The sequence below is a fragment of the Cricetulus griseus genome, chromosome 8, assembly GCF_003668045.3.
Source record: "Cricetulus griseus strain 17A/GY chromosome 8, alternate assembly CriGri-PICRH-1.0, whole genome shotgun sequence".
Classification (NCBI taxonomy): Eukaryota; Metazoa; Chordata; class Mammalia; order Rodentia; family Cricetidae; genus Cricetulus; species Cricetulus griseus.
In genome coordinates, this window is record NC_048601.1 from 29194638 (window position 1) to 29220116 (window position 25479).

Below are 25479 nucleotides of genomic sequence, written 5' to 3' on the forward strand. Positions count from 1 at the left end.
GTCCTTCTGATTTTTTTTTTTTGGGGGGGGGCTTGTATTTGGTTTTGTCTCCTTGACACAAGCTAATCTCTGAAGAGGGGGGCCACAATAGATAAAATTTTTCCATAAGATTGGCCTGTACACTGGCCTGAGGGTAATTTTCTTGATTGATTGTGGGAGGACCACTGTGTGTGGTGCCACCCCTGGGCAGGTGGTCCTGGGGTGTATGAAAGCAAGCCAGGAAGAGCAGGCAAGTAAGCAGCACTCCTTCATGGCCTTGCTTTTGTTCTGCCATGGCTTTCTGGATAATCAAATTCAAGCTGTAAGATGAAATAAACTCTTTTCCTCCCCAATTTTTTATCACAGCAATTGAAACAGTAATAAATGAATGTAATAGGGATTAACTGAATGTGGGGAGTATTGCCTCTTTAACATCAGACCTGTGTGTTGCTTTTGATATGAAGGCCCAGCATGTTCATGCGTTTGTCTGTTTTCAGTTTTATGAACCTAATACCCAGTGTCTCAATTTCAGATCAAGTTCCAGCTTGGAGCCTTGCCCTGCTTTGTCAAGGTTGAGCTAGAGGGTGAGGGAAATGGCTGATAAATGAACATGACTGTTTCTCTGAAGAGGAGTGTAGGCTGTGATCACTCAGGTGTGGGGGCACACTTGTGTGATCCCTGCACGTGGGAGGTGGAGGCCAGAAAGCTCCAATCTGAGGCTATACAGTGAGGTGTCCTGTCTGAAAAAAGGGTGTGTATGTGGGAGCTATGCAACTCTTGAAATGACCCTTGATGTCTGCTTTGAAGCAGGAGAGGACAGAGGTCAGGCTTTGTTTAGAGACAGCTGGAGGTGCAGGAGAGTGGAAATGAACAGACAGGCTTTAGGTCTGGTTACTAGAATTTTATGATGGTTAGGTTTGTTTAAAAGCCTGGGCTTCAGCTGGAGTTTTGGCTCAGGTTAAAAGTAAAAAACACTGACTGGTCTTGCAGAGGACTGGCATGTGGTTCTCTGTCCCGACATGGCAGCTCACAATTAAGTTATCTGTAATTCCAGTTCCAGGGGCTCTAGAGCCCTCTTCTAGCCTTCCTAGGCATCGGGCACAGTGAAGGACAGGGTCATTTCATGTAAAGGACATTTTCTGCTAGCATAGTGTACCATTAACTTTAGCCTTTAACTTCCTCACCAACACAGCACTAAAAGTGCTGCACTAAAAGTATACAACACTGCACCCAACAACAGTACTACCTTTTAGATTTTTAATTTTTGTGTTTGTTTATTCCTTCTGTGTGTGTGTGTGTGTGCGCGCGCGCGCGCGCGCGCGCGCGCGCGCGCGCATGCATGAATGTGTGTGTGTGCCATTGGCACATGGAGATCAGAGGACAACTTGGTTCCTCCTTCCATCATGTGAGTCCAGTGGATCAAACTCTGGGTAGGCTTTACCTACTGAGCCATCTCATTGGCCCTCACTGTTTTTTAAATTTTTATTTATGGTTATTGTGTGTTTATGATGTGTAAGTGTGCATATGTGTTTGCTGTGGCTCAAATGTGGGGGTCAGAGGGCAACTTAGGATTCAGTCGTCACCTTCCACTGTGGGTTCTGGATATTGAATCAGGATTATATGACAAGTGATTTTATCCACTGAGCCACTTCACTGGCCCTGGTTCACTATTTGTATTTATTTCTTTTATGTAAAATCAAGGAACACAATGTTTATAAGCACTTGTAAGAGTGTGGAAATTGAACAGAACTGCTAGGAAAGTTGCACATAATTCTAGACTTTCTGTACTTTTTCTGTAAAAGAAAGACAGCAGTGTTACTTTATTAGCTATCTGGTCACTGTGGCTTTGAGTTGGAAAGAGATGAGGAAATATTAAAGAAATACAAATAAAGATCTTCTAGCCAGTTGAGGCTTTTTCCCCTCGTGCCCTTGTTGGGGGTCATTGGGTTGTAGCCAGTGCCATTCTCCATATCCCCTAAATTCATCTTGTAAGCCAGAAGTGATGTGTGTCCTGTGTTTTGTGAAGTTCTGCCCTGTTGGATTATATCATTCATGTTCAGTCACCAGGAAGCTCTCAGAATCCAGCACAGGCTCTACTGCTTCTTCCATAAGGAAAATAGTAAGGTTAAGGGGCTGTAACCTGAAGTGCCCAGAAAACAATAGCAAAACAAAAAGCACACCCGTGTGGAAGATTCTAGAAGGCTGAATTAGAACTTCTTTAATTGTGGAGGGTTAGAATGTGGCAGATCCTGAGGGAATTATCTTGGGCTACCTTTAGTCCCCTTAATAGCCATTCATTGCCCACACAGTGTATTTGACCAAACAGTTTTGGTATCAGACAAAACCTCTGAACTGTCCTCTGAACAGACCACTAGGCTCCACGAGTTCCCAAACTAAGTATAGCTTGGGTGGCATCTGGAACCTATAACAGAGCTCCCCCTCTCCTTGTATCCCCCTGCCATGTCCCCTGCCAGTGTACTTGGTAAGTGCTTTGACACATGACTTCTTTCCCCTGAAGCCACTTGCATGGTGAGGCATATCAGTTTGGACCGCTACCATTCATCTTGGCTCAGAATAAATTCTCTTTCATTCCTTTTGAGGTGATCTGTATTTGCATCAGCAGGACCATAGGTTCATGGAAACTCAAACTGTGGGTTATTTGCTCTTTCTTTTTCCCTAGAAGAAATGAAAAACAAACAAACAAACAAAAAACCCCAAACTCTTGTGTAGGTAAGCATTGCTAGTGGTAGTTGGATGTTTCTAGACTCAGGTTGTTTGGATTCCTATGTCTGGCATGCATGTGACATCCAGGAACTCCCCTCTCCTGGCCTACCGGGGATTTCCTTTGCCTCTTTCCTGTATTCACTGTTCTCTTGTTCCTGTGCCTCAAGCGTTTTTCTCTCTTGACTTATGTTGAGTATGAATAATGAGGCCCTTCAGAAAGGAAAAGTTAATCACGAAAGTTAGAAAAAGCTCTCTTAGCTGCTGCTGGTGGCAACCTTTAATCCCAGCCCTTGGGAGGCAGAGGCAGGCAGATCTCTGTGAGTTTGAGCTTTACTGAACTTTGTGATAGGATGGGGAACCTCAGCATGATCTTTGAATCTGGTTGCTGAGCTGGGGAGGAGGCTGCTGGTTTTACAGTCAGGCATTGGGTTAATGTCCCTTTCAGAATGGCCTTGATGGCCCACTGTCTGGATTTGTCCAGTCTAGAGACTGTTAATGTACCCTAATCTCCAAGAGTCTAGGCCCAGGTCTTGGTCCTGCTGATTTAGGGCCTGATCTGTCTTTGTAGTCAGTCCATGCTGGTCTAGAATCAGGGCTCTACATGCCTCCTCTGGCAGGACTTTTTTGTTTTGAGACAGGGTCTTGCTATTAGCTCAGGCTGGCCTTGGACTCTATCTTCCTGCTTTGTCTCTGGAGTACTGGGCATATACAGGCTTGTCTGTACTACCACCTGATCTAGTGTGGCCTTTTTCTTTTTTTCTGACGTTCATTCATTCCATTCATTCCATTCATTCATTCATTCATTCATTCATTCATTCATTCATTCATTCATTCTAGCTGATCTCATGTAGCACTTGAGAATTTCCTATGTAGTTGAGGATGCTTTGATCTTCCTGCCTCTACCTTCCAAGAATGGAATTACAGGCTTGTGCCACCATGCTCTGCTCTGAACAAGGCATTATTAGCTGGGTTCCAGAGATTCTCTGGGATTTAGGTTTTTGAGTGCATTTGTTCTTTGATTGTTTTTTTAATGCACACTTTTTTTTTTTTTTTTTTTGCCTGCACATACACATCTATACCACATGTGTGCTTGATATCTATGGAGGCCAGAAGAGGAGATTGGACCCCTTGGAGCCAGGGTTGTCTGTGGTTATGAGCCCCCATATTGGTGTCTGGGAACCGAATCCGGGTCCTCTGCAAAGAGCAGGAAATATTCCCCACTGAGCCATTTCTAGTTCTGTTTTAAAAGGCATGCACAAACATGAAGTAGTCACAGTTTCATTTGATACTAGAAAGTAGACCTGATAATAGGAGCCTGAGGAAGGTTAAGGACTGGGATGTGGCCTGGTGGTAGAGTGCTTTCCTAATGTGCTGGAAACCCTGGATCCAGTGTGCTGGGTGGGTGGAAGGAAAGAAAGAACAACACCCACTAGCGTTGGTTACCTTTATCAGTCTGTGTCTTTATCCTTTGTAAACTTCATAATCATTGCTACTGCTAAGAAAGATGAAGTAGCACAACCTTCGCTTTCTGGATTACTTGCTCACAGATTATGAAAATCCATACACCACTGTTTTCACAACTTTTATTTATGTTGTGTTCCTGAGTTTAATACTTTTTTTCTACAGTTGTAATTATTTGTCTTTCAGGTTTAAGTATTGTTTAAACTGCATCAATGGAGCACATACAGGGAGCTTGGAAGTCGATCAGCAATGGCTTTGGACTCAAAGATGCGGTATTTGATGGCTCCAGCTGCATCTCTCCAACAATTGTTCAGCAGTTTGGCTATCAGCGCCGGGCGTCAGATGATGGCAAACTCACGGATTCATCTAAGACAAGCAACACTATTCGAGTTTTCTTGCCGAATAAGCAAAGGACAGTGGTATGTGACCCTAGAAAATGTAGCTCTCCTGCCTGTGGCGATTGGGCTGTGCTGTTCAGTTTATAGACAGAGAATCTTGTCACTTGGGCTCTCCATTATTTGATTTTTCTCCCAAGTGCGGATTTGTTTTATGAAATCACTGTTCTGCTCACACTCTCTAGTCTGATTTAACATTGCTTACAAATGCTTTCTTTCTGCATCCTTATTTTTGGGAGAGGAAGAGTGGATATTTCTGATACTTGTCTCTCTTTTTAAACTTTTAAAAATTACATTTTATTAATTTTGTGTCTGTGCATGTGTGCATGTGTTTGCATGCACCTGCTACAGTATGATGTAGTGGTCAGAGGACAACTTGCATGAGTTGATTCTCTTTTTCCACCACATGGATCCTGTGGATTGAACTTGGTTTTGTCAGGCTTGGTGGAAGTGTCTGCACCACTGAGCCATCTTGCCCGTTCTTAGTCTTTTCTTTAGGAAGTTTTATTTTTCCCCCCAAGCTAATTGCAACTGATTATAGAAGACAAAAAAGATATCTATTCTTCCATGAATGTAGTCACTTAAATTTTGAGATTATAATTAAATATGAGGAAAATAAAATTTTCTGGATTATTTCACTTTAGGAAAAAAATCTAGACTTTTAATTTTGACAAGATATTTTTTTATTATTTTGTTTTATGTGAATGGGTTTCTGCCTCCATGTATGTCTATGTGCCAGTATATTCAGTGCCCACAGAGGCCAGAAGAAGACACTAGATTCCCTGGAACTGGAGTTACAGACAGTTATGAACTGCCACGTGGATGCTGGGAATTAAATATGGGTTCTCTGGAAGAAAAGTCAATGCTTTTAACTGTTGGGTTTCTCTCCATCCCCTGGGGGTCAGGAAATCTTTTGTTATTTCATAGGCCCAAGACAAATTTTCAGTTGGCTGAAGAAGAAACTCACTCCCATCTCTTCTCAGGGCACAAAATATTTATGCATTTTCCCACTGGAACCAGTGACAGGTTGAGGTTGGAACTGGATGTTGTCAATAGGATTTTCTGACATGAAAGCCCATTATTTTCTAAGCACACACTGCTCACAAACCTGTACTGTTCTGAATTTGAAAAGAAAAAAACCTGTTTGCCTGAAACAGAAAAGTAAACTTATATTGATTTTTGTTTGGTGGGACATTGGCACAACCTGAATTAAAAACTTGTCCCGTATAACCCTACTTCCTGCTCCATTGTTCGAGGCACAGTGCACAGTATCTGTTCCATGAGGCTCTGAGGTTGGGAAGCCAGCCAGAGCTTTCTTGGTTTCCTTCTAACAGTCCCCTCTCTGGTTTTGCTAGTAAATTCCTTCATCCTTATTTATTTTATGTATGTGAATGTTCTTATCTGAGTGTATGTCAGTGTGCCATGTGTATACAGTGCCAAAAGAAGGAACTGAATTCTCTAGATCTGGAGATACTTGTGAGCTGCTATGTTGGTGCTGGGAGCCCAACCTAGGTCTTCTGCACAAGTGCTCTTAACTACTGCAACACCTCTCTAGCCCTTTTCTTTCTTTCCTTTCCTTCCTTCCTTCCTTCCTTCCTTCCTTCCTTCCTTCCTTCCTTCCTTCTTTCCTTCCTTCCTTCCTGATTTATTTATTATGTATACAGTGTTCTACCTTCATGTATGGCTGCAGACCAGAAGAGGGCACCAGGTCTCATTATAGACGGTTGTGAGCTACCATGTGGGTGCTGGGAATTAAACTTAGGACCTCTGGATGAGCAGCCAGTGCTCTTAACCATTGAGCCATCTCTCCAGCCCCTTTCCCCCCTTTTCAAACTGCCGGCAAAACTCACAGGACAACTAGAGTATTACTTTGCTTCCTCCTAATGTTTCTAATTTACTCAGGAGATGTTGCCCGCCCCTCCCCCCCTCCCCCCAAGGTGGATCATGTATGTCTCTCTTAGGGTCCTCTCTGTTGCCTAGGTTCTCTGGGATTGACAACTCTATACTGGTTATCCTTTGCTTTATGTCTAATATCCACTTATGAGTAAGTACATATTATATTTGTCTTTCTGGGTCTGGGTTACCTCACTCAGGACTCAGGATAGTTTTTTTCTGGTTCTGTCCATTTGCCTGCAAATTTCAAGATGAAATGTGACTGCTCTTACTTTACTTCCCTGTACAAGGCTGGTTAGATGTGGAAAAAAGACATTATATATCCCTTTATCCCAGTAAAATGCAGTTCAAAATTGTTATAGTCAAAGGCTTTATTGTACTTATATATCAGTACTGTAATCATGTTGCTTTCAAGTAAGAAATGTTGAAGCTTGGGAGGCCATCTCCCAGGACTACACCCAGGATATCGAAAGAAAGCCTTCTCAGATCAGCGAGGAACTTAGAAATTACTTCTTCTCTATCTTTGGGCTAGACTTTCCTGAGGTAAATAAGGAAACACACACTTTCTGATGGTAACCTTCTCTTTTGCTTCTTCTGTAATAGTCTCTTTCTCGACCATCTCTTTACATACAGCTACATAACACTTCTCTCTCCGTCTCTCACACTTGTCTCTCTGCACATTCAGCTACATCACCCTTTCAGCATACATACACATCTCTCATATTTCTCTCCTACTTCTCCCCCTAACTCTCCTACTTTTTCTCATAGCCAAAACCTCTTGACATATGAATCACATCTTCAGGGCCATGCAGCTTTTCTTGAATAGACAATAAGAAACAAAGCCATACTGATTACACAGTTACTCTCAGGCTAGGGTGGTCCAGCTGACCAGGCAGTGAGTAAAGTAAGCACGTAGCTCTGAGTGGTCAGGGTTCCCAGACAGAAAGTGACACTGAAATTCAGGACTTAAACAATAAACAGTTAGTTGGCTGAACCTTGAGGTTGGGAGTACGTACATAAAGTCCATTGCTGAGAAAGTTATGTCGACTATAGTTGCTTCAAGTTCTGACTTTGAATCAGCAATAAACACCTGGGAAATTGACCTCATGTATTCATCTCCAGGGGCAACCAGTTTGCTTTGAATTTCTTCTAAGTCTAAAGTTAGCTGTCTTTGTGACTGGGAATACTATTACTTTGCTATATCAGTCTGAGTAATGAAAAATATCCTAGTATTATTTCTGTTTATCAGAATTACACAGATTAAGCAGAAGTCATCTTCCTGACTATCCACAGCTATGTGTGCCCAGTAGATGGAATATTTTCACCAGATCAACATACAGGCAGTAGAGAGAATACCCATAGCTGTTTTTAGTGGCACATGAGAAAAATTACAGAGACAAATAGTCATTCACTGTCAGTGACCCCACAGTCTTTGCCAAGTGGGGCTCTCCATCAGAGAATCATTTATTTGGTGGGTTGGTCTGTTGAATACTAGCTGTCATCTGCTATATTCTTCAATGGCCTCCGGCAGGTGCATTTTCCAGCTTGGTTTAATACACCCTCCACCAACCACACCACCAATGGATAACCCACTTATGATCTTGACTTGCCACCACATCTAAGAGGTTGGTGGCTTTTGGGCAACATTTCCCTAAAAATCAAGAAGTTGCAGTTAATGAGATGTTTCATTGTGTAAAGGCATTTGAATTCAATTTCTAAACCCCCATGGTAGATGCATGCATACTGTGCATTCATACACTCACACATACATACACACCATGGGATATAGCTTAGGGGTTGAGCCATTCCCTAACATACATAAAGCACAGGGTTTAATTCTCAGTACCATCAAAACTATTAGAACCAAATCAAATCAAACCAAACAGTAACAACAGCCTTATATATTTATTTGAAGCAATGGTCTTTATGTTAAGTGATTTTTTTTTTTTCCCTAATCTTTTCTTTCTCATTACCTGCTAACCTTACAGTGAGAGGTCAGATAGGAACTGTGGATGTCATGGGAGCCTGAAGACTACCTGGCATTTCTGGAAGTCATTCAGACTTTTTCTTCTTTTGTTTGGCTAGAAGGGTGGAAATTTTAGATAGCACATTGACTGTGTAGTTGGTTTTGTGTGTTCTGTTGTTGTTGTTTTGTTTGTTTTTATCTTTTTTACTCTTTTTTTTTAAGACTTTATTTATTATGTATACAACATTCTGCTTCCATATATATATCTGCACACTAGAAGAGGGCACCAGATCTCATAACGGATGGTTGTGAGCCACCATGTGGTTGCTGGGAATTGAACTCAGGACCTCTGGAAGAACAGTCAGTGCTCTTAACCTCTGAGCCATCTCTCCAGCCTCCTTTTTTACTCTTTGTGGGCCTGCCACCCAGCTCACAAATAAATACTGGGAGACTTATTCTTACTTATGAATGCCCAGCCTTAGCTTGGCTTGTTTCTAGCCAGCTTTTCTAACTCAAATTATCTGGTTTCTCTTCTTCAACGTTTTGCCTCTGTGCTTTTTACCTCTTTTTATTCTATATGTCTTTCTTCCTTCTTACTCCATGGCTGGCTGGGTGGCTGGCCCCTGGTGTCCTCTGCTCCTCCCCCTTTTCCTGCTTCTAGCTCTTCTTTCTTCTCATTCTATTTATTCTCTCTGCCTGTCAGCCTTCTGTTCTGCCTAGCTATTGGCCATTCAGCTCTTTATTAGACCAATTAGGTGTTTTAGACAGGCAAAGTAATAACAGCTTTACAGAGTTAAACCAAATGCTACATGAAAGAATGCAACACATCTTTGCATCATTAAGTAAATATTCCACATCTTTTTTTTTTTTTTTAAAGATTATTTATTATGTATACAGTGTTCTGCCTGCAGGTCAGAAGTGTGCCAGATCTCATTATAGATGGTTGTGAGCCACCATGTGGGTGCTGGGAGTTGAACTCTGGCCCTCTAGAATAGCCAGTGCTCTTAAAGTATGAGTCATCTCTCCAGTGGGCCCCCCCTTTTTTTTTCCTCTCAAGACAGGGTTTCTCTGTGCAGCGCTGGCTATCCTGGAAATTGCTTTGTAGACTAGGCTAGGCTGGCCTTGAACTTAAAAAAATCGACCTGCCTCCTAAGTGCTGGGATTAAAGATGTGTGCCACCATTGCCTGGCAACACATCTTAAACTAATATTCCACAACATGGTTGTTTCCAGCAGTCAGATGTAAACATAAATTCCTCCTTTTTGTTAGCTGCATCATCTAGACAGGTTACGTAGTATTTGAGCCTCTCTGACTTTTCCAGCCTGAGGAGCATGCCTTTTAGAGTAGCTGATTCATTAGTGCAGTGGCAGTTAATAGTATTTCTGAGTTTTTCACTCATCCATGTAGTCTTTGACAGCCTTTGTTGGAGCATAGCAGGTTGTTGGGGTTCGATGTCTCCTGCAGCTTATGAAAGCCTAAAGCAGATATTAGTTTGTTCTGTTTCTTTGGTAAAAGATGGACCCTCTTTCTCTGGGAAACCAGTGGTGGAAGGTGTCTTTTGGCAGCTAGTGCCCTCAGGCAGCCAGCGCTCTCCCCATCCTAGGGTGGCTCCACACTCAGAAGCCGGGATTTCTCTCCATACTACTCAGTGAGATACCGGTTATCTACTTTCAGTGTGCATCCATGGGGGGTAGCAGAAACAGACTGGGGATGTGTCTGATTGAAATGATTTTAGAAAAATAATTAGTAGTCTTTTAATGTTCCTTGTCATTTTGTTTTCTAAACGTGCATGTCTCTCTGGCTGCTGTCACTGCTTCTCATTGTTACTGGGCATGTAATGACCAGAGCTGAGAATTGCTGCCCTTACAAACACCTGACAGGCAGGCATAGACATGGGTTCCTGGGCTGTATCCCAGAGTTATAGAAGCAGACTCCTTAGATGTGTTGGTACAGGAGGCTAGGGAGTCTATTTCACAAACCCCTTGGTTGCTTCCCAGACGGTCTACATGTGAGAATGTTAGTGGAGTAGAGGATAGTGAAAGAACCATCTAGCTCTCAGAACCTGTGACTTCTAACGGAGATAATAAAATAACCACATCTCACTTTACGGCCTTGAAAGCCGTGCTCACAGCATAGATGCAGATCACTGGTCTGACAGTTCTGGGTTTAGCACTCTTTGCTGTTTTTTCCCGTCATGTCTTTATAACTCAGAACTCTAGTGCGGGTATGTCTGCCATGTTTTGCTGGACATTAGTAAGGTGTTATAAGGGTAAATATCTGTGAATGTAGAGAGACAGTAATAGTTCTGCTATGTTCATCACCTGGTCTACCCTTAGCTGATCATAGCAGTTCTGTTTGTCTGTTTCCACCCACACCTTTTCATTTGTTTTGATACAAATCCCAGATAACATTTGTCTGAACTAGTTTGGTATGTGCAAGAAACTGTTTTTTTAGACAGGGTCTAACTCTGTAGTCCATGCTGAGCTTAAACTCAAATCAACTATCTGTTTCAGTCTCTTGAATATTGAGAACAGATGCAAGCCAATATGCTAGCTATAAAGAACTTAAAGGATGCCAGTGTTGTTTATTTTTAAATGGGCAACATGATATACAAGGACTGGTGACCCCCTGCCTCTGTCTAGTTCCCCTTAGTATTCCTGGATAAAGAAGGTTCATTAACCTGGAGAATCAGTTGTACTCATCACCACAGTCAAGGAAGAGCTCTTAACAGCTTGGAAAAATCTTTTGTTTTCCTCTGATAAAATTGGTCCTTTAGGAGAGTTTCCTCCCTAACCTCTGTCACACCTGATTGTCTGTCCTACACCTTCAGACTTTGCTATAGTTCTCTTTACTAACCTATCTGTATTCTTCGAAGATTAGTGACTGGCCAGCTAAGTCCCTGTTAGTGGCCAGCAATATCAAAATAAAGCCATATGAAAAACTTAATACAAGTTGTCATTGTTTGGTTTCCTTCCCTCTTCGCTCCTTCCTACTAGCTTTGTTTCCACTTTGTGTCTAGGTACTGTGGTCTGTTTTGAGGTCAGACATCTCTGCCTTACTTTTCAAGACTCAATTGCTATCTCAAACCAGCTAGAAAAAGAGTGGCCAAGAAGGGCTGAGATTGCTTCTGACCTGGTTATACAGTCAGCCAGACTAGGGAGCCTTGCAGGCAGGTCAGAGCTACTTCAAATCGTCCTGCTTCCTTGCTGACTATGCTGAACCTTCTCACCTTGCCTTATTTATTTATTTTTATTAATTTCCTAGGCACTGAAGCCAAAATATCTAAACTCTTTAAGGGTTTATTCAGTAATTTAATGCTAGGTAGTTATTTTGCATTGTACCTTCAATTAGCAGCCTAGCTTCTGAACGTGGATTAGGGCACTGTGTGGGGCACACACTGCCCAGTCTATCTGGTGCACATTGGTGTCGGTCACTAAAGTCAAGCAGGAACTCTGCTCTTGATCTTCGTATTCACCTCAGTACTTTGAGATCTGTTAGGAAGATCAGCTCGCCATTTGTTGAAAATAGGCAAGATTGTATTATAGGCTCATCTCATGTTTGTTTCCCTTCTGGTGATGTTCACACTTGTGTATACACTTGCAAGTACAGGTAATTAGAATTGTACCAAGTATCCCCCCCACCACCACTTAAAATTACTTTTAGTATTTAATTATTTTTTGGTGTGTGCGTGCATGCGTGTGGGGTGTGTGTGTGTGTGTATGTGTGTGTGTGTATGCAGTTGTTAGAGGCCAGAGAATGGATAACTTCTGGAAGTCTGTATTCCACAATATTGGTCCCAGGAATGGAGCTTATGTTGTCAGGCTTGGCAACAAGTATCTTTCCCTGCTGGGTCATCTCACTGGTCCCCGATTACCAACTCTGTTGTTAATAGCAACACATACATGGTTCCAAATCATACAATATAAGAAAAATGTATTGGTTTCACCACTTTTAAATAGTCTTACTCTTGTATTGTTCTAATAAAAGTATTTTCCTCTAGTTACCATGTCATAGACTACTGTCCCAGGCAATACAGGAGATGCACAATGTGCCCCATGCTGATGTGACGATCTGTGTTCATTTGCTTGCATTTACTGCTAGATACCATTGCAAACAGTATGTCATAAATCTATACTAGTTTACAGATGGATGTGTTTAATTCAGTGCACATCTTTGCAAGGGACGCTGTAGCTTGCGTTGGTACTAAAGCTTATCTTTTTGCAGGTCAATGTGCGGAATGGAATGAGCTTGCACGACTGCCTTATGAAAGCTCTCAAGGTGAGGGGTCTGCAGCCAGAGTGTTGTGCAGTGTTCAGACTTCTCCAGGAACACAAAGGGTAAGAGTGTACCTTTTCGAATAGTAAGGATTTCCTAGCCTCAAATAACTTGTGAACAATGCTTTCTTTTTGATTCCTAGGGATTAGTATATGTGTATACTTTTGTTTTTAAAGGATCAATTCAGAAAAATTTGCTTACTGAGAATTTGAAATTATTGCCTGGACATTGTTTTGAAAACTACACTGCATAGGAGATGCTCATAGTGTGTTCAGGGATGGAAGTGGAATTGTTAAAAGGCATGTTTTTGAGTGCAAAGAATGTTCCTGGTGTTTGTCATAAGAGTGGGTACTCTGAAAATGTCTGCATTGCTTTTTATAGTTAAGCTCATTAAGAGTGCTTGCTGCTTTTGCAGAGAACTCAGGTTCAATTCCCAGCACTCCGGTGGTTCACAACAGATTGTAGACCAGCTCCAGAGGATCTGATGCCCTCTTCTGGTCTCCAAGGGCACCCTCACATATGCGTTGCACATATATGCACTCAGAGATACACAAATAACATAAAAATACATAAATAATAAATTTACATAAATTAATAATAATAAATTTTTCTTTTTAAAGAACACTGTCTTTGGCCCGAAGAAATACCCTATTCAGTATAGTGCTTGCCTTGCCTTCTAATTGCCAGAACTGACATAAAACTCTGGCTATGGTGGTGCACCTGGAGGCAGAGGCAGGCAGGTCATTGAAGCGTTCTGACCAGTTTAACCTAATCAGTGAGCTCCAGTAAGAGAAGTTGTCTAAAAAAAAACAAGGTAGATGGAACTTGAAGGATAACATTTTCAAGTTCCCACTCATTGCAGCCCTAAAGAGAAGGTCTTGTCATTCATGCTCTGTCAGACAAACCTGGGGAAACCTTTGACTTTGCCCTCTCTGGGGAGCAGTGCACCTGCCACTAACCTGCTGCATGTTCTCTTTGTGGCTCTGAGTTCCCTGGCTGGAGAGAACCTGTCTCTTCCTCTGCTAACACGCCATCCCCTTTATCTGGCTTTATCCCCATGTTGGTGCCCAAGCTGATCCATAGACTTCCTTTATGACTTGGGAGATTCTGAGACAGGCTTGGTCCACTCTTCTCCAAAGTTGTGTGATTAGGAACTGATCTCAGTTTCCTTCAGAACAGACAGCTCCTACTTGTGTTCAAACAGCGGGGCTTCCTTCCTAGTCCTCATTAAGACAAAGCAGTACTCTAGACAGATACCATTCTCCCTTTCTTGCAGAGGGAATTGTCTTAAGGAATGGATTATTGCCTGCTGGGTAACCAGAAGAGTGGTTTGTTGGCCTCTGGCAGGGGATAGAGGGTTTTGACTGATGTTGTGTGTGTTACATTCCTTCTTAACTGGGAATGTTCATTCTCCACAAATGGGACAGATTAACTGAACTTAACAGCTTTTCCATAAATCAATGTGATGTCCTGTCTTGCTTGTTCTGGGCACAAAAGCACTGCTGTCAGTCAATTTTAAAGACCATTTTTGTCTCCCATAGACGTTTTATAACTTCTACAAACAACTTTGAGTCAGTAACTAATGGAAAGGACATCCCTGTTTGAGTCATGTTTATGGACATTTAGATTGAAGTAGCTGTTGAGCACTAAACGAGCCTTGTAGTGACTGCACCTTACTTTATGGGATCTTGGGATTTTGGTAGGATTTTAATGTTACACAGTCCCCTTAAAGACATAGTTACCCTTGTCATGAGATTGTTTTATTTCATTGTTCAAAGGAAACTTTGTTCTAGGAGTATAAACTTTGGAGTCCAACAGACTTGGATTCCAACAGACCTTGTTACTCTGTGGGCAATGACTCTTCAGGGCCCCAGTTGGCTTATTTCTAGGGTGGGACTGGAGCATCTGTTAGGTGTGCTCAGACAGCCTGCAGTAGAAGCTCTATGTGCTGAGCTTCCGACATTGTTCCCTCATATTATGTTTTGGGTAATTTTTAGTAAGAAAGCACGCTTAGACTGGAACACCGACGCTGCCTCTCTGATTGGAGAAGAACTGCAAGTGGATTTCTTGGATCATGTTCCACTCACAACTCACAACTTTGTAAGTTTCAGTGCCTGGCTTTCTCTGCCATTTTGGGCTCTTTTCTGTGCATGGTTGACCTTTCTGAGAAGTACTAGACTTGTGTATTGTTAGCTGCTTTCAGTTCTCCCTATGCAGTCATGGACAGTGGTCAGTTTAGAGTCCATTAACAGAGGTCCCTCTAGAGGCCTTCCGTTTCTGAATTTGACAGTGTTGGAAGTATGATTCTTCACTGTGGGAAACTCTTATGGGGCCAGTGGAGAAAGCACCTTGTTGGTTCTTCTCTTGCATTATTGTAATTTTATACCTGCTTTCTTGTTACAGGCTCGGAAAACGTTCCTGAAGCTTGCATTCTGTGACATCTGTCAAAAGTTCCTGCTAAATGGATTTCGGTGTCAGACTTGTGGCTACAAGTTTCATGAGCACTGTAGCACCAAAGTACCTACTATGTGTGTGGACTGGAGTAATATCAGACAGCTCTTGTAAGGCATTTGGTTTTATTCCTGTAAAAATTCAGGATCAGGGGCAGAAACACTTTAGATGATGTTCATTATACATTTTTAATTGTTAAGTCTTGAGTTTTAGCTTTGTTAAATAATTACTGTGAATCAGAAACTAACTACTTTAGAAGCACAATAGTTCTAAAATTAGCTAATTTTAGTATGGCGGCCTAACTAAAATAAACAGGCAGGGAACTGGGAGATGACTCACTGAAGTGCTTACTTTAAGCATGAGGGTTGTGTTTGATCACTGACATAAAAGCTGGGCCTGTGCCACATGCCTGTAATCTCATTCGTGACAATGGGGACAGGGCTGTCCCTGGGCTTGCTGGCCAGTTAGTCTAGCTAAGTTGATACCAGAAACGGGTAGGACCCATTGTCTATCAAATAGTTGCTGACACTGGTTTGTCAAGGAAAAGAAATGGGACATGGAAATCCAAGGGCTTTTTCTTTCCTTAACTGGGTTGCAAGTGGTCAATGCTGCATGTTGTTCTGAGAAAGCAGAAAGTAGAGCTTGTGCTGTTTCCATCCCCTCATCCTGGAGAGCAACATGTTTGGGCCTCAGACAGTTTGGTTAGATTAAACCAGGTACCAAGATACATTTCACAGAGAGAAAATAGTGTAAATACTGCAAATTTAAATTAAAATTACACTCATTATAGAGCCTTTTAAAAACTTGTGTTGAGAGTATGAAGTGTGTTAGGAAAATGAGGAACATTTGTCTTTACTCAGAATGGGAAGAAACCTTTAGCTCCCACAGAAGTCACCTGTTGGCTCTCAGAGAACTTGAATAGCAGAAAGACATATGCTTGTGGCCAGCAGACACTTCACTACCTCAGGGCTGTCATCAGCACCTCCAAGTCTCAGCTCATTGATCTGAGAAGAGGTCTCATGGGAGTTGGCTGGGATAACATGAGATTGCCTGGCACAAGTACTCAGTGCATGGAGTGCAAGTGCCTGGTTCATGGTAATTCCGCTTTCCCTTCCTTTTTACTGTTGGTGCTGGATAGAATTTATTCCTTGTAGATTAGCCTTCTGGTCATCGTTTCCAAGAGAACAATTCCAGAAAAGTTGGATGTGATAAAGGTTGTAAGTGTAGCACTATCACTTACTTAAGAAAACTTTACTTTGATACAGCTGGGCAGGACAAGACTTCTAGAGATTCATCCTAGCAGGTTGGGTGCTATAATCCAGCCCTTTGGGTTAGTAGTCTCTTTGCAGCAGGTGTCTAAAGCATTTGAGGAAAATGAATAAAGGGAAGTTGGGTTGTAGCTGTGGGTTTGCAGGCAAGGGGCTGGCTTCTCTGTAAGAGGACGAGATCTATAAAGCAGTCTTTCCATGCTTCGTTTAGGCTGTTTCCAAATTCCACTGTTGGTGATAGCGGAGTCCCAGCACTACCTTCTTTGACAATGCGTCGGATGCGAGAGTCTGTTTCCCGGATGCCTGCTAGGTAATGTTTTACTTGACAATCTTTTGGAAAGTTACATTGGGTTGGGTAGCTTGGGAGGCTAAATACAAAAAGTCCCTTTTCATGTGCTGCTGTGTGCAGACCTTTTGCTGCTTCTGTGGAACACCTAGTGGAGATCTTTCTCTCTGTGGAACTTACATTCTGAAAAGTGGTTTTGACTGTAGGCCCTTCTGTTGCAACACAACCCCAAGTGTCACATTATATGTATAAAAAGATAGGGATTCTGCCTTCTTGCAGTTGTGGTGAATTAAGCCTCTATAGAAAGGTCCCCAAAGTGAGTATAGTGGGCCAAGAAGACCATCAGACCTTACTTCTAAAATAATATACAAGTAGATGAAAATAGATACCCTTTCTGTTACACTTTTGAGTTTACATTTAAGTTACCATTGCTGTTTCCTAGCTTTAAAACAAAAAGTTCAGTGGAGTGAGTACATACTTTGCTCAGTGATGCACAAGAATTTAGAACCTAAAACAAATTCTACATTTTTGTCTAAAATGTCTGACTTTTAACTTAGCATTTAATGACTCCTGTAAAACTACTATGGAACTAGCTAAAGGCAGCATCTTAGAACAAGGAGTTTATACGGAAATATGTATTTGTGTCTGACTTGAATGTATTCTTTTTGGTAATTTGAAAACTACATTCAAGTAAAAAACAAAAACAACTTCCCTTGAAGATAAGAAGCTAGACTCTGAAAGCCTACATGTAGAATTCCTAATGCAAGGTGACATTTTAGAAAGGGAACAACCTTCCTCAAACAAACAAGGCCAGGCAGACTCAAGGTGGTATGGCCATAAATAGAACAGTATCCTTTAGAAAAGCCAATCTTTATCCCTTGAACTCATATGAGTATGACCTGAACAAACCTTAAATTATGTCTATAGAACATATACGTTCTACTTTGTTGGAGTTGGGGTGTAGTTCAGGGCTTCATGTAGACTAGGCAGGCCTATGCTGAGCAATGGAGTCACACCACATCTTAGCCACTGAAGTTATTTGTTTCAAGATACTGGGGCCCAGACCTAGAGCCCTACACAGGTTAGGTAGACATTCTTTCTATCACTGAGTTGCATTCCATCCCCCATCCCATACTTGTTAGTGTGTGCTCCTAGGCTGTAACGGTCATTTCATAGGTTGGGGTTGCAGATCTAAAGATGGAACATACACTTTGCCATGTGCTGGCTACAGAGATTCTTAGTTTTTCTTTCAATTAAATTGGACAGATTCTAGTTAGCATTAGGTAGTAGTTGTAGCAAATATTGATCTGTTTTTAGAGGTGTTGTAAAACCCTAAAGTATTCTGGAGTGATTTATCACCAAGGAGAACTTATATGATGGATTCTCCTTTGCATAGGAATGATAAGCATATTTATTTTTCATTTTCAAAAACTGCATGCAAAAGAATGCAGAGTTTTAAAATAGTGCATATTGAAAGAATGAAACATTGTGTCCAAAGTCTATGGGTCAGGTTTGCTCTTATGTGTTGGAACATGTAGGTAGTTGAAAGACTTTGCCAGTGTGGAGGCCTGAGTGCCAATCATGGGACTTTCTCTTCCATGCCTAGTTCCCAGCACAGATACTCCACACCTCATGCCTTCACTTTCAACACCTCCAGCCCTTCCTCTGAAGGTTCCCTCTCCCAGAGGCAGAGGTCAACGTCCACTCCCAATGTTCACATGGTCAGCACCACCTTGCCTGTGGACAGCAGGATGATTGAGGTAATAGGGCCCCTTGGGGGTGGTGATGAGCAGCAGTAGTTAACATTGGGAGCACAGAATGTAGATTTCAAAGCTGTTCAGGAGTGTTGCAGTATTTTCTCAGGTCCTTGAACTTTGAAATGTTCTTTTTAAATCTGTTACGTCCATAAACTGACTTAATAACTAGGTCAGTGTGTAACTCCAGTGTAGAAACAAAACTCCCTGCTAACCATTGTGGTCTGTGCCCCAGCTTTGGATGTGAGTTCTTTGAACTGGTACAGATAAGTGCAGAGCAGCCTCATGTGGTGAGGGGTGTTATGAAGACTACAGATGCTCTAGAAGACTGTATAGTAGGAGCTGTAGGACCTAAAATGCATTGAGGCAAATGTGACAGTGCCAGTCAGTGTGTGCAAACTGCCTTTTCTTTTCTTGTATGTTCTGTTTGTTTGGTTTGCTTTCTAGCTCATCTTTAAAATCAACTGACTACATTTCAAATGCTTCCTTTGTTCTTTATTCTTTTTTATTTCTCATTGCTTTGGACTAGAATAACAGCCTGAATGCCTCTCCCAGGGCGTGCTCCAGACGGTTTTGTCTGAGGGGAAGAGTAGGTATTTTCTCCATGCCTTTGCTTCTTGGGTTTAACAGGTTAGACTGTCAGATGTTAGACTATCACGTGAGACAATGGATACACTAATTTACAGTTCTACTCAGACTTTTGCTATGTTTTCTTTCTTTTCTATAGAATATGAGTAAAATAAACACTATGCAAGTTACTACTGCTAGGTGAATTTCTCAAGGTAGATTCTTGGAGGCAAGGGCATTGAAATAGTTTTTAAAAACTCAGTTATGTCAAAAGACAAATGATGGACTGATAATAGTAACTCAGCATCTGTACTGAGTTCAGACATTAGAAACCAAAACATTTTACCCATTTGGTTGATATGACCTAAAAACACCCAATTGCAAAGTATGACATTCTAGCACATACCTAGAATCCCACCACTTTGGAGGACCTTATTCAGTACCAGCCTAGACAACACAATGAGATCCTGTTTCAAATTAAAAAGACAGTAGTCATGGCCATATAACTATGCTTTCTCATCTTTGCAAAATTTGTTCCTCGATACCTGCCATCTTAGGTGCAATTTTTCTTGAGCTACAAATCACCTTTAACCACTTGCCCTGCCTGTGTAAGCTATGGGCTTTATCATAATGATTGGTTCTATACATTTATATACAATTATGAAGTAGCCATTTTCTTTTCATGCACAATTTGTTCCTATATAAATTGTTAATACATTCAAAGTGAAAAATTTCCAATTTCTAATGTAAGTAACACAAGTATTGTGTTTAATCCTAATTGTGCCTCAGAAGAAAATTAATTCTTGTCTCCCCACCCCCCCTTTTTTGATGTTATTTTTCTGTGTACCTCTGGATGTCCTAGAACTCACTTCATGGACAGGCTGGCCTCTAACTCAGATTCACCTGCTTCTGCCTTCCAAGTGCTGGGATTAAAGTATGCAACATCACCACCTGGACCTCTTTGGGAATTTTTTTTATTATAATTATATTCCAGAGTATAGCACGATAGTTTTTCTTAAAGTCTCTTGCCTTTTCCTTCTTTGTATTTTATTTGGTGGTAATTACTATAATTGGATAGCATAATCCCAGGATAAATTTTTATGTGTTCCCAGATTTAAGTACTATTTTAGAAGAACATAACTGATGTAAGCCAAACAATATCCACACTAAAATGTTGAATCATGTGTCATTGAAAAGGGTGGAAAAAATAAGCCAGGCATAGTGGCACAGGCCTTTAACCGCAGCACTTGGGAGGAAGAAGCAGGCAGATCTCCAGGGTTCAAAGCCAGCCTGGTCTACAAAGTGAGTTCCAGGACAGCCAGACTTACACAGAGAAACCCTGTTTCAAAAAAGAAAAACACAAACCAAACCAAAAATAACAGAAGAGATTGGTTGAATGGCCAATATTTCTCCCACTTGCCATGCTTCTTTATACAGACAGCAGGCTTTTTCACCTTTCCCTCACAGACACAAATCATCAGACCTAGTTTGAGTTGTAGAGTGAGAATCTGTAGTGTGTGTGCAGGTGTGTGGAGGTAGGATGCCAGGTGTCTGCCCCAATTTTCTTTCCATTCTGTGTTTTGAAATAGGGTCTTTCATTGAATCTGGAGCTTCTTGGTTAGGCTAGGCTGGCCAGTCATCGAGCCTCTAGGATCCTCCTTTCCCCACCTTCCCAGTGCAGGGCTCACAGGCATGTGCTGCCACTCTGTGCTCACATGGCAAGCTCTTCAGCAACTGAGCCCTCTCCTGAGCCCCAAGGATCTGGATTTTTAAGCATCTCTGTGGATGTTTTACACAGGCCAGGTTTGGGAATCAGAATTAGGCTTTACTCTATGCTGTTAACAATACTTGGGTAAGCTGGTTGAAATGGTGTGTGTGTGTGTGAGTGTGTGTGTGAGAGAGAGAGAGAGAGAGAGAGAGAGAGAGAGAGAGAGAGAGAGAGAGAGAGAGACAGAGAGACAGAGAGACAGAGAGAGAGACAGAGACGAGAGAGAGAGCAATAGCTTGGTTTGTGGTTCTTTTACTCTTGTAAAGCTATCTTTGAAAGGTAGGTGTGGTGGCACATGCCTATAATCACAGCACTAACAAGGCTGAGGCAGAAGAATGGCAGGTTCAGGACCATTCTGATCTACACAATGAGACCCTGTATCAAAAACAAACCAAAAAATATGGCTGGAGTGATGGCCCAGCAGTTAAGAGCATTTGTTCTGCAGAGGACCCTGGTTCAGGTCCCAGCACCACATGCAGGCTCACAACTGTTTCTGACTTCAGTTCCAGAGGATGTAACATCCTCTTCTGGCAGTTAGAGTATGTGCTGCCCTTGAGGACCCAAGTTCAAGTCCAAGCACCCATGTCAGGAAGGCCATAACTGCCTGTAACTCCAGCTTCAGGGGATCCCACACTGTCTTTTGGGATCATGGGCACTTGCATTCTAACACATACACATCAAAAATAAAATCTTAAAAACAATGTCTGGTGGAGGTAGGTCCCTGTGTTTCCGAACCATTTTTCAAACAGTGTTTATAGTGTCTAGTAGATTTGGTTTGTTACATAAGAAAATGTAGCCAGCTTGAGAACATCACTAAGGTTTGAAGTAGTATCTCATGCTAATGGAGCTGAGATCCATATGTGATGGTTCCATTTCTGCCACTCACTGCTCTGTGACCCTTACTGAGTCTCCCCTCCTGTCCATGTGGGTTTTAAGATGTACACACAGGATTTAGGCTCTGGGGTTCATGTTTTTTCAGTTCCCTGTAACTTAGGCTTTAAGTAGTACTCACCTGTGTTAAATCCAGCTTTGGTCCATATTTGTCCTTTACTCTTACTAAAGTAAAAATGAGCCTGTCACTGGATCTCTGTCTCTCTGTCTCTGGCTAAACCTCAGCAGAACAGGATCCTGAGTCTGTGGGGGAGATGCCAGCCTTTGCTGAAGGTTTGTTTCTGAGAAATGATGTGGTTTCCATGAAAAGTTAGACTCACGTCATGTAGGATTTAATAGAAATCATTCTTTAAAAAAATTGCTTTGGGCATTAGGTAAACCAGGAAATTAGGAGTATGGAAGTATACTTTATATTTTAGAGGGTTAGTAATTACTTTGTTCCTACAACCTTCCCTCCCACCCCCAAGAGAAAGAGCCTTTTCTAGTGTATCTGATTAGCTTTTGTTTTCTGTTTCAGGATGCAATTCGAAGTCACAGTGAATCAGGTACTTTACCCCATTTAATGATCAGTAATGGGCTTTTTCTCTCTATGCTGTGATCTTTTGTTGGCTTATCTACGTTCGGATTCTGTTTGTCTTGTCTATTAAGCCTCACCTTCAGCCCTGTCCAGCAGCCCCAACAACCTGAGCCCAACAGGATGGTCGCAGCCTAAAACCCCTGTGCCAGCACAAAGAGAACGGGCACCAGGATCTGGGACCCAGGAAAAAAACAAAATTGTGAGTATGGCTGATAATACCTCCTGCCCCTCCGGGCTTAGTAAAGATAAACTCTTAGAAATTCGGATGCATTTAACATATTTGGGGGTGGGAACCTATTAAAAATACTGAAGGAAAATGAATGCAGTGTCCCCTAGCATGTTCATTGTCTGTAAGTTGCCATTTGGCTACAACTCAGTAAACTGGTATCTCCTCAAAGACAAACTTGTAGCTGCAATGACAGTGCCCATCTTTAAAGGAAGCAGGAACAGATGGGGGTGGGATGACTCTTTGATAATCTTGCTCTCAGCAGGCTGTTGGCATTCTATGGGTTATGAATGATTTCCACTTGTTTCAGAGGCCTCGTGGGCAGAGAGATTCAAGCTATTACTGGGAAATAGAAGCCAGTGAGGTGATGCTGTCCACTCGGATTGGATCGGGCTCCTTTGGCACTGTGTACAAGGGCAAGTGGCACGGTGAGTTTGGGGCCTATCTCTATCTTCAGGACTCTGGGGGTCAGGTTTCAGCAGATAGGGCTAGGGGACTTCTTGGTTCACAATGGCCTTCTCTATGGACACTTGACATACCTGGCAATCAAATTAGTTTTGAAATTTCATACCTTTCTAACCTTAGAAATTAATTTGTATAATAAAGTTCTAGTGATGCTTAGAAACCAGTGAGCATGTTTTAGTCACATTAGCTCTGCTCATGGAACATGCTTCTTCACTGAACATGTGTTTGCTGCTTTGGTGGAGGGTACCCTAGACACCAACAGCTTAGAACAGGTATAAACAAAGAGCAGGAGCTATGTCTTGATAAGAAGGCTGGTGCAGAAAGGATGGGGACTTCCTGGCTCTCTGCTCTCCCTTTGGGCTAATTGTAGCTCTCCCTTCCCTCCTGTGGGGTGAGTGTTCTTATTTCCCTGGGGAACACTTGCTCACTTGAAAGGAAGATACTAGCTTAACCTTTGTAGCCACAGCTTGAATGGTTTGGTAACATACTTAGCTTTCCCATACCAGGTTTTTAACACCTAGATTAGGAAGGTTAGCAAATGCAAGCAGGGGTTTCTTGAAAGTGCTTGAAAAGTTTCTTGATGTTCCCCCAAAATGCAGGCATGGAACTCATAATCTTTATAGTTAACAGGGCAGAGATGGAGAGAAGTTCTGATAAAGTATGCGATGTTCAAACTGATGGTGTTGGAAACTGAGCAGTGTCTGTTTCTCCAGGTGCACATCAACACATGGGTTTTTGCTTTGCTTAGATCATCATATGAGCAATGTGATTTCTTAGGAGCACAGATCAGAAAGTTGGTCAGTGACACAGAGAGTGACTCCTGAGAACTGTTAAGTAATGGCCTGCCAATTGTTCTGCAGGGGAATGGTGTCACTGCAGCAGGCTATGAGCTAGGCAGAGGCTGTTCTTTTTCTTTTTTCTTTTTTCAAGACAGGGGTTTCTCTGTGGCTTTGGAGGCTGTCCTGGAACTAGTTCTTGTAGACCAGGCTAGTCTCGAACTCACAGAGATCCGCCTGCCTCTACCTCCCAAGTGCTGGGATTAAAGGCATGTGCCACCACTGCCTAGCTACAGAGGCTGTTCTTGAGGGGCTGCTTAGCATTCCTCCAGCCTGCTTCTTGTATTCAATGCCTGCCCTGTCTTGTCCTTTTAAGCTTTGCCTTTCCTGGTACCTGATTACTAACATCTTTCTGGCCTCACCATTTAAGTTGACCTGCCTACCCGTCTCTCCCTCCACCTGCAGCCTTCCCACCCCTTTGTTCCCCACTGTAACTTCAAGCCTGCCCTCACTTTGTTTCTGGTGCAGTTTGGAGCATCCTTTCTAATACCCTTCCTGATGCTCACACCCCATTTCTCCAGGAAGCATCTCTGTACACTCCCTCTTCTCAGCAGTCTGAGCCTAGCTACTGTCTTGTCTCAGACTTCACAGCCATGCAGGATCCCCCTTTTTAGCCACACGGAACCTGCCTCTAGGGCACACATGGCTTAGGGTCTCTGTGCTGGCCAGGAGGCTCCTGCACTGCACCTTGTCTCCTCCTTGAGCTGCATCTTCTCTAGCAGCCTGCGCCTTTGGTGCTAGGCCATACCAGTTACCAGGTCAGCTATAGATAATAAACTGGAGCTCACAAGGAGTCACACTGGCGCCTCATGGGAACCCTGTCATTCCATTGGTGGTCCCTAAAACACACTGCTTCAAGACCATACTCCTTAGGTTGAGGGACTGGCTACCTCCAGGGTGCCTCTCAGCTGACTCAGACTTTGATCATTGGTGCCTTGGTTAATCTGACTTTTTGGAGACAGGGTCTTGGTATGTGGCTTAGGCCAAGCTCCTGCCTCAGTTTCCAGGGTGGACAGCCTTAAAAAATTTGAGGTGGTACACGCCTCCAATCCCAGCACTTGGGAGGCATAGGCAGGCGGATCTCTGTGCTCAAGGCCAGCCTGGTCTACAGAGTGTTTCAGGATAGCCAGGGCTACATAGGGAAACCATGTCCTTAAGAGGTCCTTAAGGGTTTCAAGTAGTTTATTATTACTCTTGTTAATATATCTACATAAAACGTATTTGAATGTGACTTCTGACTATTCCTGAAAGCACGTTGATTCCTGGGTGTATCTGGAATTGTAGGGAGGTTGTCTAGATTGCTGCCTTGGTGGCTGTCAGTATTACAAGTGAGACAGTAGTGTGGACCCTCAAAACTCTGCCCTTCCTGGCTCAGCAAGTTTTTCCTTTTTTTTTTTTTTTTTTTTTTTTTTTAAATGTGGTCCTGGACATGAGACTGACCTCTACTCTACTTCTCTGCAGAGTTTTAACAGTGATGTATATACAGGCTGTGACACAGCAAGGGCTCAGTATTCCCATTGCTCTGAATAATAAAGGACCCTCTCTCAGCTTGCTGAAGGGCCTGCTTCCTCATCGGTTTAGGTTGGTGTGCCACTCACAGCCTTGGTGTTGATTTCATCCTTAGGCTAAGTACCTACCTAGGTTCTCCCAGCATCATGTGGACACAAGCTTGTTGAAGGCCTTTTTGACCCAGTATG

The 25479-nt window shown here is 42.4% G+C and overlaps 1 protein-coding gene across 1 annotated transcript in view; it reads left to right on the top strand.

Moving 5' to 3' along the window:
* The window catches only part of Raf1 (Raf-1 proto-oncogene, serine/threonine kinase), a 56909-nt gene that overhangs the window by 25794 nt on the left and 5636 nt on the right, over positions 1 to 25479 (top strand). Inside the window, exons 2-10 of the mRNA XM_027429169.2 lie at positions 4351 to 4583; positions 12643 to 12755; positions 14691 to 14793; positions 15097 to 15254; positions 16624 to 16722; positions 18305 to 18458; positions 22196 to 22223; positions 22327 to 22454; positions 22792 to 22909. Coding sequence (XP_027284970.1) covers positions 4377 to 4583; positions 12643 to 12755; positions 14691 to 14793; positions 15097 to 15254; positions 16624 to 16722; positions 18305 to 18458; positions 22196 to 22223; positions 22327 to 22454; positions 22792 to 22909 — 1108 coding nt within the window. The 5' untranslated portion in view covers positions 4351 to 4376. The remainder of the gene's footprint in view (positions 1 to 4350; positions 4584 to 12642; positions 12756 to 14690; positions 14794 to 15096; positions 15255 to 16623; positions 16723 to 18304; positions 18459 to 22195; positions 22224 to 22326; positions 22455 to 22791; positions 22910 to 25479) is intronic.